The sequence below is a fragment of the Takifugu rubripes genome, chromosome 20 (assembly GCF_901000725.2).
Source record: "Takifugu rubripes chromosome 20, fTakRub1.2, whole genome shotgun sequence".
Lineage (NCBI taxonomy): Eukaryota > Metazoa > Chordata > Actinopteri > Tetraodontiformes > Tetraodontidae > Takifugu > Takifugu rubripes.
The window spans coordinates 2,928,231-2,940,657 of record NC_042304.1 but is presented as its reverse complement, the minus strand read 5'-3'; the positions used below and the strand labels follow the sequence as shown (position 1 = coordinate 2,940,657).

The 12,427-nt window shown below is 41.6% G+C and overlaps 1 protein-coding gene across 2 annotated transcripts; it reads right to left on the bottom strand.

Annotated features, from left to right (window-relative positions):
• Window positions 1-2,108: 2,108 nt before the first annotated feature.
• lmo4b (LIM domain only 4b) lies at window positions 2,109-12,123 on the bottom strand. 2 transcript variants are annotated; one of them, XM_011614452.2, is made up of 6 exons: window positions 11,703-12,123; window positions 11,224-11,326; window positions 10,304-10,544; window positions 6,203-6,299; window positions 5,817-5,972; window positions 2,109-3,052 (listed from the first exon to the last, which is right to left on the bottom strand). In XM_011614452.2, the coding sequence occupies exons 3-6, from the start codon at window positions 10,537-10,539 to the stop codon at window positions 3,044-3,046; spliced, it is 498 nt and encodes a 165-aa protein (XP_011612754.1). In that variant the 5' UTR covers window positions 10,540-10,544; window positions 11,224-11,326; window positions 11,703-12,123; the 3' UTR covers window positions 2,109-3,043. The 2 variants fall into 2 exon arrangements, with proteins under 2 accessions (XP_011612754.1, XP_011612753.1); XM_011614451.2 differs by lacking the exon at window positions 11,224-11,326 and having other exon boundaries at window positions 11,703-12,122.
• Between the last annotated feature and the right edge of the window lie 304 nt (window positions 12,124-12,427).

Below are 12,427 nucleotides of genomic sequence, written 5' to 3'. Positions count from 1 at the left end.
TCCTTCTCCGACAGGTTAACATACACCATAATGTTATGACATGACATTAAAGACCATTTGATTAGTGAAAGATTGTGATGATGTGATCACCCCCATCCCCCATCACTTGGAGATTAAGGATAATCTACGGCAAATGTGCGGCAAAATGAAGTAGTAAAGTAATTAGGAATAAATATAAGGTGACTAATCAAGAGTAATCACGTTGCGGCGCATCAGCAGGCTCCCCTCAGAGAGCAGGACTGAGCAGCAGCAGTGTGAACGTGATTTCCCCCAGGCCAACCTTCTATATTGCCAGTCCTTTACCACTTAAAAGACAACTTTCAAACATGTGGAACATGCACACCCGATTAGATTTAAATGAATTCAGTAGTTTTGAGCTCCCAGATAGTTTGAGCACGCCGGTGACGTAGGAAAAGTGCACGGTTGGCACGTGTGCGGCTTATTTTTGCCTGTATGTGTGCGTGAGTAAACAGCTTAATGGAATCAAGAGGATTTCATAACGGGAGCATCCAGCGTAGCGCGGAACGGCGCTGGCGAGAGGTCGATTACTGAGATGACTTAAAAGCAAAATCAACTTAAAGGATCATTTGTTTTTTTAAAATCTGATACTTAAAGGCTCCGTTGGTCTCAGAGGCGTTTTAAGCAGGTAAAAGTGGGGAAAAAAATCAATTGCTTCTATGATCCCCTTCACATCACAGTGGCTGTAACATATTTCATAAGTCAAATCGTCCTTAAAGTCCTAAAATCAAAGCTAAATGAGGATGATGCCTCTGAAGCATTTTACAGCCATTTCAGTATTAAGGGAAAGCATTTGGATGACGTTCGTAGGGCTGTAAACAGAAACATCAGTTCGAAATGCCTCAGTCATCCTGCAGCCAAAGTGCCATTTAAATGTCATGTGGAAAAGCCTCAGTTATCCGATGACACTTGTTTATTCTACTTATTCCGTTGTCTTTACACAGGACTTTTTACGAAAATTGCTTTGTCCTAGTTGGATCCAGAACTCACCAACAAATACAGATTAGGAACACATCAACTGTCAGACCAAATGGACATCCACATTGTAGACATGGAGTCTGAACATTGCCTTTAATCACTGTCAGACTGGTGCTTATTCACTTTAAAAGGAAGTAATTGTGTGTGTGCATGTAATAACACAAACCTGAATAGTTATAGCAACCTTGTCAACGTTATGACATTGTTTTTCCAAGTTAGCCAAATGACATTCTGTTCATTTTCAACATAACTTTGCACACCAGATCCGACGGTTGGCTCTTCTGTTACTTGCAATATTTTAGCTTGGATCAACCTTAAAATAATTGATTATTATGCCAAACACAACTTTAATAAGCTGCTACATTAAATTTCTATGTGGCCGCAATACCTTGATTTTTTAATACAAAATCTGTCAAACTTTAATTACAAAGTTTCATATATTGGCTCTAATGTGTCCTGTAATCTGAAAAAAGGCACAAACATTTAAGATAGATCCAATCTTTGGATGTTTGTTTTCCAAATCTGAAATTTCATTCTTAAATCACTGCATTGTTTGGTGATGCTGCAGCTTCGCGCGGGGGCCCACACTGCATGGATAAGTGCATCAGCCATTACCGGGTTCCTCCTTCAGACCTATTAGGTCTTGCAAGGACTTCAAACACCAATTTGTTCTGCAAATAGCCCATTCAATTTGAGGCTGCCAGAAAGAGACACCTCGCTCTCTCTCTGCAGTAATTGAATCTTCAAAGCGACATTTTCCTCCATTTCTGTCAGGTATTAGCGTGATGAATAGCAAACGGTCATTTGAACAAAAGGAGAGGATACATGTTTATCCATTTTCAGCGAGACACTCATTATGTGGCTTGATGATTGGATGGAAATTCAATGGCAGCCCTGCAGGATCCTCAGCAGAGGACTTTAAAGGATAAACACAGATGAGCCATTGAATGAATATTACCAATTGCATTAAGAGAGAAATACTTTGCCACCTGAAATATCACATTCTGACATTTAAAAAGCTGAACTATATACATTTCACATTCTCCTACAGTCACAGCAGGTCTAGTAGACTTCCCAAAGCTTTGACAATGAATTTAAGGAGGCTTTTGAAATAATCTTCCATGTTTTTTTTATTATTTAAATACACCATATTGGAGCAAATGTCTCAGAAAATATCACAAATAAATTTTCTCTTTCATTCAGCATTAATATCATGGTGGTGGTCTCTATTACCGACTATAAGCAAGGTTGTTTAGCGATTTCAGGTGGGGGGGGGAGCCGAGTGCAGACAGGGTCAGATGTACTCTAGCCACGCCAGGACGACAACAATAACATGCATACTGTACATACATGAAAGTTTTACAAATACACCAAGAGTGTTCATGATTTATTTTCCACAAAAATCCCCCCATATATTGTATATACTGTAAGTGTGTGCATATATACTTTCTACACATATGTATGTATGTTTGCATATATATATACACACACATATATATACACACACTAGACCGAAGGGAACAAAAAAACACATTCCCTGTTTACAACACAAAATATATAAAGTGGAAACACCATGTTGTTGGAAATGTGGATAGAAAAGGGAGAGGAAAAATGAAAAGGTCCTGGTATCCCGCCACATCTTTTTTTTCTTTTTTAAAAAAAACCCCCAAATACGCAGAGTTGAAAAGTCTGCATGATTATAATCTCATTAGTCTTTCCCCCTCACTTTAGTTCTAACATCCTCCTCTGTGTTATTTAATATTTTGTAGTCCTGAAGTCCTGGAGTTGTCAGTGTCCAGACTTGGATGCATTAAATGCAGGTTATCGCCCATGAGTGGGGAGAAGCCAATGCTAAGGGCTGCAGGCTGCACAAACACAGTTACTGGTAGGGTGTGTAGAGGATTCCTTTAGGACAAAGGGAAAGGGCTAAAAAGGCAGGGTGGACAGGTTGTTGGCTGAGTGGGGGCTGCTGATCCACGCTGTCTCAGGTGACAATGAGTAAGTTCCATAATGAAGGCACACATCCTGCATCCTGCTCAGCTCCTGCCTAACACACCTGAATAATGAGAAATACAAAAAAGAAATAAATAAATAAAAAAATCAAAATTCCAAGCTGTCATTATCACTTCACAAAATTTCCATAAATACTTCATGATGATGAATCAACTTTCCACCAGCTCCAGTCTTTAATTTATTGATCAGCCAGGCTTTGAAAACCATCTGGTGTCCCATTTACTTTGCATTAACTTAAAAGTGCATCCATGAAGCAATTCTCTTTGGTATAATTATAACCACGCTCCAACATAACTGCAGGAGGTGTTCAGTCCTGCGAAACAGAAAAAAATGTTTTTTTTTCTCCTCTCTTTTTATGATTCTAAGGGTGATTTACTTTCCCCTTCATCCCTCAAATCACTAGGAGGGCTTCAGTCTATTAGTAATTGCAAACTCCGACTTGGGGGCTAATTAAAGTGACTGACGCTGGGAGGGTCTTTCTCCCCTGGGTCAAAGCAGCTCTGTGGGAGAGAGGTAATTTGTTTGTTCTGAACAAAGAGTTTAGGAAGAAGCTGAGAAGAAAGCTTAATAACTGAACATCAAATGTCGGAAAAAATGAGAATCACACAGGTTTAAACGGTGGGCAGCCCAGCGCTTCTGAAAACTTTCCCCATTTTCAATCTATACACGAGCTATATTGAGTTTAAGTGCACATCCTCCTGTGCGGCTGCGTTATTTGAGGCCGTCTGGATTCTATTTGAGTCCAAGCAAAGTGAATGTGGTTGTGTGATGAAGTACTTCAGCAGCAGGAGGAGTCTTCCTTCACTCACTCCGTTAACACGAGCATCCCGAGACCGTTCCCACCAAAGGATGGGCCTCTGTTTATTTAATAATTCTCTCTGCTATAATTAAAGTGCTGGGGCCAATATTCAGATTGCATTTTAGCATCAATAATTCAGCTGTTTTCACTACAATTGATGTTAGCGTATGAATAAACAATGAGGCCTCATATTTACTACACCAGCAATGCAGCATGAAATGTTGAGGGTGGGAATGAGGACTTAAACAGACATTTAAAATTAAGCTACATAATGCAACGGCTTTCAATTTAGCTCTAAGAGCTCCAAGAGCTGATTTGTAGAAGTGGCAAGCCCTTAAAAGGCCTGTGACGTGGAGGTGAAGGGGTTTAATGGAGCTCTACCTCGTCTGTACTCACAAAAGCACTCAAGGTGAAATGTATGCTCCCAACAATATAATTCCTCTTTCAGTCAGTCAGACACACTCCGAACACCTCCCATATCTCTCTGTGTGCAGACATGGTATCAATAAAGCTCTTGTTGGGAGGCAAAAAAAGATTATCTGCTGCAGGCAAAATGAAGCCATCCTAAAGAATGAAGTTACCCTTCATATATGATTAGGACCTCTGTTTTGATTTCACTGGAGGAATCAAGGCTGAATCCGAGGAAATCCATGATGACAGCTTCCATAATGTATCGTGGCTTCCACACCATTCTCTTTGTTCAACTTCAAGCACTGGACGCATATTTTTGACCTTGGGATGATAGAAGAACCCAGGCGCTCCCAGTCAGGTCATTCAGAGTATTTTCTTTTTAGAGTTTTCAGGGTTTTCTCTTAAATGTCATCATGTCTGTGTTATGACAATGGAAAAATTAAAAGTAGCGTCGGAATAAGGTCGGAATTTTCACTTATTTCGTGATTTGTGGATGATGAAAACTGGAAAAATCAATTGGTACGGTTAAAATAAAGGATCCTTTCTAGGATATTGACTATGAATGGCATGCCTCAACAGGGAGGAGAATAAAATTGGCAACATTAATGTAAAACAAGAAAGAAAACTGCGATGTCTTGTCCAACCGATATCCCCTGCTGACTGATCCGAAGTACTGTAGTGACTATCTGAGTGGGGATGTGACTGTATCAATAACCAAAATATCTGAATCCTGTTGGGCGCCTGTGATGGTATTAAATGATGGGTTTCCTAAGAAAAAAAAGTGTAATATTTCAACTGCAGTGAAGCAGAGTGCAGAAAAATAGGACCTACAGAGGCCATCAAATCATGCACGCCTATCATCTTCTGCACTCTGGTGCCCCTTTAGATCTAATGTGGAAATCTGTGCAACAAAATGGTGGCATTAGTGGTGAGGGAGAGCACAAAGTGGGTGATTTGGGTGGATTGTGGATGATCCAGCGTCCTTTGAATCTTATGTCTAGAGGCATTTTATTTTCCCCCGTGTCAAGAAACAGTGAGGGACAAGCAAAAAAAAACAAAACAACAACAACAAAAACAATCTGCTGACACAGCCAGGCTACAGTGGCCTCAGTACAAGACCATGAATGTTGCATCACAAATCAGCGCTCTATTAAGACAAGTGTTTATTTTTAAGACTTTTGCAAAAAAAAAAAAAAGGTGATTATTATCGTTATTATTTTTTAACTTTTACAACTTTTTAGCAGCGCAGATACCTCATGCCATTAGCTGGCACCCTTTCCAGGGCGTACCCCACCCTCGTCCGAAGGCAGCTTAGATAGTCTTCATGACCCAGTAAAGGGATGAAGCGGTACGGATGGACGGACTATAACAGTCTATGGTTTATATTATCCTAGATGATTATTCTTGCGCGAATTAGGAGTCTTTTTTACTTTACGTGAAAAGGATTTTTCATGCTCTTTCTTGTAGCATATGGACAGCAATTTTGTAGTCACTATCTTCTCATTTTTTAATTGTCACATGACATAGAAGATGTCAAACCTATTTTTTAGTGACAATTTTGGCCCCAACAACAGGTGGAGAAGGATGAAGGACTTACCTTCTGATCAGATAGGAGTGGGTTCGTCTGCAGTGAACTCAAATGGCCATTTATGAGTGCTGTAGGTCTGTCGTGTTCGCAGAACAGGCTGCCGTTAACGTAGTGAAATCGATCCCCGGGGACAAGCCGGTTCCGACAGGTGGAACATGTAAAACACTGTGGGAAGGGAGGGGCAGAGAAATGATCAAAACCCAACATAATAAGGACAATGTAGCATTTGATTCCTTTCTGCAACAACGCTTCAAAGCAAGCAGATACTTGTCAAGGCGAGACAGTAACGCTCCTTTGATAGCGCTAAAGCTAGCTGGTGCAGAACTTTAGAACTGAATATCTTGTCAGGACTGTCTTAAACCTCAATTCAGAAATGTTATGTCACTTCCTGTTACCTTCAGGTGGTACACGTTGCCTTGTGCCCTCATCACTAGTTCACTGGCAGGAATGGACTGACCACAGGCACTGCAGGCGCCGCTGTTTCCGAACAATCTGACAGAACGGAGGAAAGACATGAGTACAAATGTTGAGCCACAAAACATCTGCATGCATTTTAGTTGATGCAATTAGACCTTAAAAATGTAGAGTTTATGCCTTTTTGGCAAATTTACATCATTTGAAGTCGAAGGTAGCCTCACTGAAAAACAAACATATGTGGAATTTTACCCATGGGTGCTTCATTTCAATGATATTAGATTTAGCTGGCATTAAATTTGGGGTCAAATCAATGAAATGTACTCGATAAAAAAGGGGTTAAGTCCGGCAGAATGCACGACGACAGAATTTGTGTTAAAAGTTGCGATCGCTGAAGGTTGAGTTCCTACAGGGGAACGTTAGCAACAACTCTGTCACTCCCAACCACCCTTTCAAATCTGTAGAGAACGCACAACGGGACGGGGAACGGAGCCCGAACAAGGGATGAGAAATCATTACAATATAGACAGAAAAATGAATTCCCCTGAAATCACATATTACTTTTACTTCCCATTTTTTCCCAACCTAATAATAACCTGGAACATAAGCAATCAGGGTCTAAGAGGATTTGATTGTACATGGGAGGCAGAGACATAGTGCTTTTGCCATTAGGACTTGTCTGAATGCTCCGTCAGTGCCGTGTTTCCATTAGAAAGCCTGAACTACTCAGGTTGATATATAATGTGCATGGGTTAACCTTTTCAATCATGGTGTCAACACTTTAGATTTGCTTCTGCTCATCTCTTTCGTCTCTAACCTTCTCTCTCACACTCTCTCTCTCCCCCTCTGCCTCTTGATAATGAAATGCTTGCTCCAGCTTCCCTTCTATCTTCCTTCTGAGTCCACAATTTAGATTACTTCATCTCGGTGAGCAGCAAACTGAATGAAATTTCGATTTGAGCAGAAAGTAATTTACTGGGATCTGGACCCATTTGTCATCATATCTCACCGGGTGTTTGCTCTATCACTGCACTTTTCCTAAGCAATCAAATAAGACCACGGCATCTGACATGCTCCGCAGAGAAGGAAAAGGAGGGATGGAAAGAGGAAGGGATGGTGAGGAGTGGTTTACATGTGTGTGTGTGTGTGTGTACATGTGCGCGTCTTCCAAAAGTGTCTGGCTTAAAAATTGATTAAAAAGGGGAATGTGATGTGGCAATTAATTCTTTCATTGACACCGAAGGGAATTTTCTTAGCAGTATTTAACAAATTAGGTTAAAACGGACGCAGCAAGACAATTAGAAGCTTCTACCATCCCAACCCAAACCAAAGGAACTGGCAGATACATCTGCAAACAAGCAAAATCTGCTTTCAAAGTGATGCCAAATGGCTCTAATTAAGACAACCACACTGAAAGCAAATTTTGTCTATTCATCAGTTGGAAAATCCCAATCAAAGCACAGGAATCTATTACTTGAGCGTGGCATCACAACACAAATGGCCGTGCTTTTCCTGGGACAAACGTGTTTTGAAATGGAAAATAGAGACCTGAATCCTCATACCTAGTTAATTGATTTAGCACTGGTTAATTCTGCATTGTATTTGATTTAGGGAGCCGACACTGAAAGGTGCTCAATTTAGTTGCTATATCACTTAGATACTGCACTCTAATGGCTTCCTCTGTCAGTGACCTACAGCGGCGAGGTGAAGCAGACACCCCGTGTCAGTGTAATTAAAGCCAAGGGACTCTTTAATTGCAATGACACATCTGGTTTCAGCGGCACCGCCCTCTCTTCTAGAAAATCTTTTGATTCTGTAGGACAGTTTCCCTTTGATTCATCTGCTCGCTCTCCTCCGGATCGGACTCTCCTGCAACCAACATGTCTGATTAAATTAAATAACAAAGGGGGAAAAACACATTTAGAGCCGTCTGTTGTCTGTAAAGGCGATGACTATTGGATTTCATTTCAGCACTGACTGCCAGGTGAAATATAGTGTAGCTTGCCGCGCGGCTGTCTGGTAAATGCAGACCTCATTCACCAAGGCCTTTGAGTAGGGTAAAATTACCCCCACAACAATGATTTCTGCAACACAGTCCATTAAAAATGCTTCTCTACATCAGCAGCAAAAGCACCTTAAAAGCACTAGGCTATATTGATACTGAAGCGGAGCTTTGCATAATGGCAAGAGCTGCATTAGAGGAAAGGGGTGGAGGGGCTGAGGCCAGGGCAGGGTGGGGAGATTGCCAGGATGAGGGAGGGCGTTCACGGATCGGTGTTGTGCATGTGCGTGTTTTGGAAAAGGGGGGGGAGGGGAGGTGTGCGTCCATAGGAGTGGTGCATTTAGGTGCGGGAGGGAGGGGGGTTAGTGGTGGGGGATCAGCCAAATTACACTTGGTTAATTCAGAGTAACAGATCTGGCCCCATGTGAATTGAAGGCCTTGAATTAATTCTGTTATGACAAATCAAGATAAACGTTTCCCCTAAATTGCATGCGATTTAATTAATTTCTAGGATCCCTTTTTTTTTTACTGGCCTAATAGTTCACATTCTCTTTTGCTGTCATAGTGCTCGAGTGGGAAGACTTCAAAGTGATATTAAATAACCAACCATTAGATTTACCTCACACGTTCTATTGGAAAAGTGCCATTTAATTACCTAGGCTTATTCAATTAAAGGGACAGCATTCTCCTTGAATCCAGCAGCCACAAGTAAATTAATTCTCCTACTAGCAGCCCACGGATATAAGATCACCTCCAGCTGAAAACAACATGATCCCTAAATCAAATGCAACGTTACCGGCAATTCCGACATTAGAGCATATGGTGGCAATGCTGGATTACAAGGATGGTGCTGGTCCAAGAGGTTTTTGGAATCTTTTTTTGACTGATGGGAGAGTCAGTGAGTGTATCAATCAGTGTATTACTGCAGGCCACGCACACATCCTAATGCATCTGTCATGTCATGCACTTTCACATAAGCTGCATTTATGTACGGCATCAGCTTTAAATGAATGTCATAGAGGCAGTCAATTATACATAAAAGCCTGCCTCTTTAAGAAGAGAGAGAGAGAAAAAAAAAAACAGCGGCAAATGGCCTTCACAATAATCCCTCTTCTATATCTGTCTTTCTTTCTCTCAAAAGCCAATTTGGTTAATTAAATGTTTTGTTTGCAGTGCGGCTCTCATTCATTTCGGACACGTCATTGGGAGCGGATACAAGCCAGGGACCAGATCTCATTAGATAAAACCCATCAGGACTAAAGGAAATGGAGGGGGACTATAATTAAAGCATTTAATTGTGTGGACTCACTGTCAGATGTTTTTTTCCCCCTCACTGCTCTTATCTCTATCTCTACAGAGATCTCATGGTTCCATAATATGTTCTTCCACCATGCATACTCTCATTACAAGTGGGAAGTTGCATCCACGTTTTCCCCTTCCAATTTTAATTACGTTATGGTCCCATTATGTATGAAGTACCCAATCGACTTCCTCATCCCTTTGATTAGGTAGGTGTGAGAGCAAATAGGCACACTTTATATTTGGATTTATCCATGCACATGCATACAGGGTTCCAGACAGGTGTCCCTCAGAACACAGAATAATATGTTGATTAGCTTTACTTTTCATCCAAGTCAGCTACAATCATTTATTTGAGTTACCATCGTGCCCTTGTGTCCCACTTCTATACCTCCATGAATACCAATAATAGTTAACTGCTGCACTATTTAAAACCTTGTCAATTTAAGGTTCTTCTTAAAACAATTAAAAATGAAAAGAGTTCCAAGTCTAATCTGAAACCATCATGTCACAGAAGACATTTGTGTCTTTCACTTAACACGAGTAGCAAACAAGAACGTGCTTAGAGGCTTCATCTAAGAAAAGGTGATCCACATGTCTCATGACTGTGAAAGATCAGTTTAATGAAGTCCAAAGTGCAGAAATTATATTTGATCTGTTCCTTTCATGGTGTCTGAGAAAAAAACCAAATCTTTCTACTTTTTATTTTACTTTTATAAACAGCATTGGGGAAGTTATACATGTCAATAACAGCAAGTATGCACTTATTGGCCCATCTCACCTGATATAGTCATTTCTGCAGAGAATCATACCACTTTTTGTGTAGCACGACGTGCCGATTTCACCAAGCTGGGCCTGGCAGCAGGAGCACTTGAGGCACCGGCTGTGCCAGTAGCTCTCCATGGTGTAAAGGAGGAAACGGTCGGCGATTTTGCCCCCACAGCCTGCACACCGCTTCCAGGACAGAGAACCTGTACCCACTGCTGGTGGCTGGCTGCTGCCTCCGGGATTCACCATTGTCCCTACGGGACACAAGACAATGATGCGTGATTAGAGACAAGAGAAGTGTTTCAAATTCTGGAAATGAGCTAAACGTGTGTCGAGCACCGCGCGCCACGGAAAAAATGTGGTTGAGAGTATAAAGGTATGACTTTACAGGTGAACTAATCTACCCTTAATCTGTGCCTCATTCCCGTGTTGTTGTTGCGTCACTGGATCTGTTGTGATTCATTTACATTAACTTCTAACACCACAAGTCAAGAAATGTCAACAGCAATTCGTGACACAACTTCTCCCTTTGGCATCAGTGAACATTCAATTGGATTCTTTCTGAAAATACACACATATGTTTGAATGCGGCTGTTTACGCTTCCGTGACCTTTGACCTGGGTGAAAAATGTAAAATAAAAAACCACCAGAGGCCTGCAATAATGACACCAAGTGTTCTAATCCAATGCCATGCAGGCATTTTTCTACCTTCAAAATGAAGGCGACTTCTTTCAAATGTAATCCTCTCCAATTTGGTCAGGCAGACTACAAGGATAAAGCCAAATCTTTGTTGAAAGGCAGGTAGGCTAATTAGCCTTGGGGAGGGAGGAGGGTGCACACAGACGAGCATTCAGCCAGGCTATTAGCGACGGGACACACACAGCGGACTTTAGTGCTGATTAAATCTAAAAGGACATGAATCAAAAGGTCGACCTGAAAATGACTCCGTGGATAAACAAGCCGGACCATCGTCAAGTTTCAGAGGAGACTTTCTTCTTATTTCGATGAAGGAAGGGGCTGGTTCAACTTAAATGGGCTAACTCAAATAATTACACGGGCAGAGACCATGAAAAAAAAAAAAAAAAAACGAGACAGAGGAGGAAATGTATTAGTTAGACATGTGCTGCCGCTAATAATAGTAGTAATTAGAAAGTCCCGGCCCCTTTTTCCACTGAAAAAGAAAGAAATCTAGCGGTGGTGTTGCGCGTTAAATGCGCATCTAAATCTAAATCTAAATGCTACCGACGTGGGCTTGATTCGCAATTAAACAAAGACAAGGCGTGAATGACTCAAACTGAACTGAGCTACTTTCCTGTAAGAAGTGCCCACATTTATACACGACTGCTTGCATGAATTACATTTTTGAAGGAGACAGGACAACATGGTGGTAATAGAAATGATCGAGCACCCACCTCGTTTGACTGCTGTAATGCCTGTAAAGTTAAAAACTTCAAGCGTCGCGACGTGCACAGAAGGGCTTTAACAGTCCCAAAAAGTACGGAGCACTCGGAGATTCACCGGCAACAAGCGGAGCACGGAGCAAATGGAGTTATCAGATAGTATTTCCACTGGACGCTTCCCGTTTTACTCTTGCTGTTTTGCTGCTGCTATTTTTTGTCGTCGGATCGAAAGGAGCCCATTGCAAGTAACATTACAGGTCTGTGCATATCGTAGTTTTCCTCTGTGGGAGAAATATTTAGGCAAAATGACTGAAAGACGATAAAGGACGCTGGTGGAGAGGCTGGAAGTGACGGTCCGTGTCTGCGCTCCGTGGGCCCCGTTGTTTGGTGATTCTACATGTGTCGCTGTCAGGAAGAAACCTCAAGTAAAAAACCTGTTTTAATGGTGTGACGCAGTCGCCGGCCAGCCAATCACAGCGCTGCTCATTTGAGCGGAATAACAGATTCGGCCAATCAGATAACGCGAATCGAGCTCGAGGAATGGAGACGGAGACGTGACGACGAGTCCGGCCGAAGAGGCGCGAAGACACACGAGTGTCACACGTACACGTTTCTATGTGATCGGGGCGACACGAAACAAGAAATTTCCCCCAATAACATTTACAGGGAGGAAAGACTAGCTACGATAATTACGGAATATCTTTTCCCCCTTCTTCTTATTGTTATTTTGTTTGACA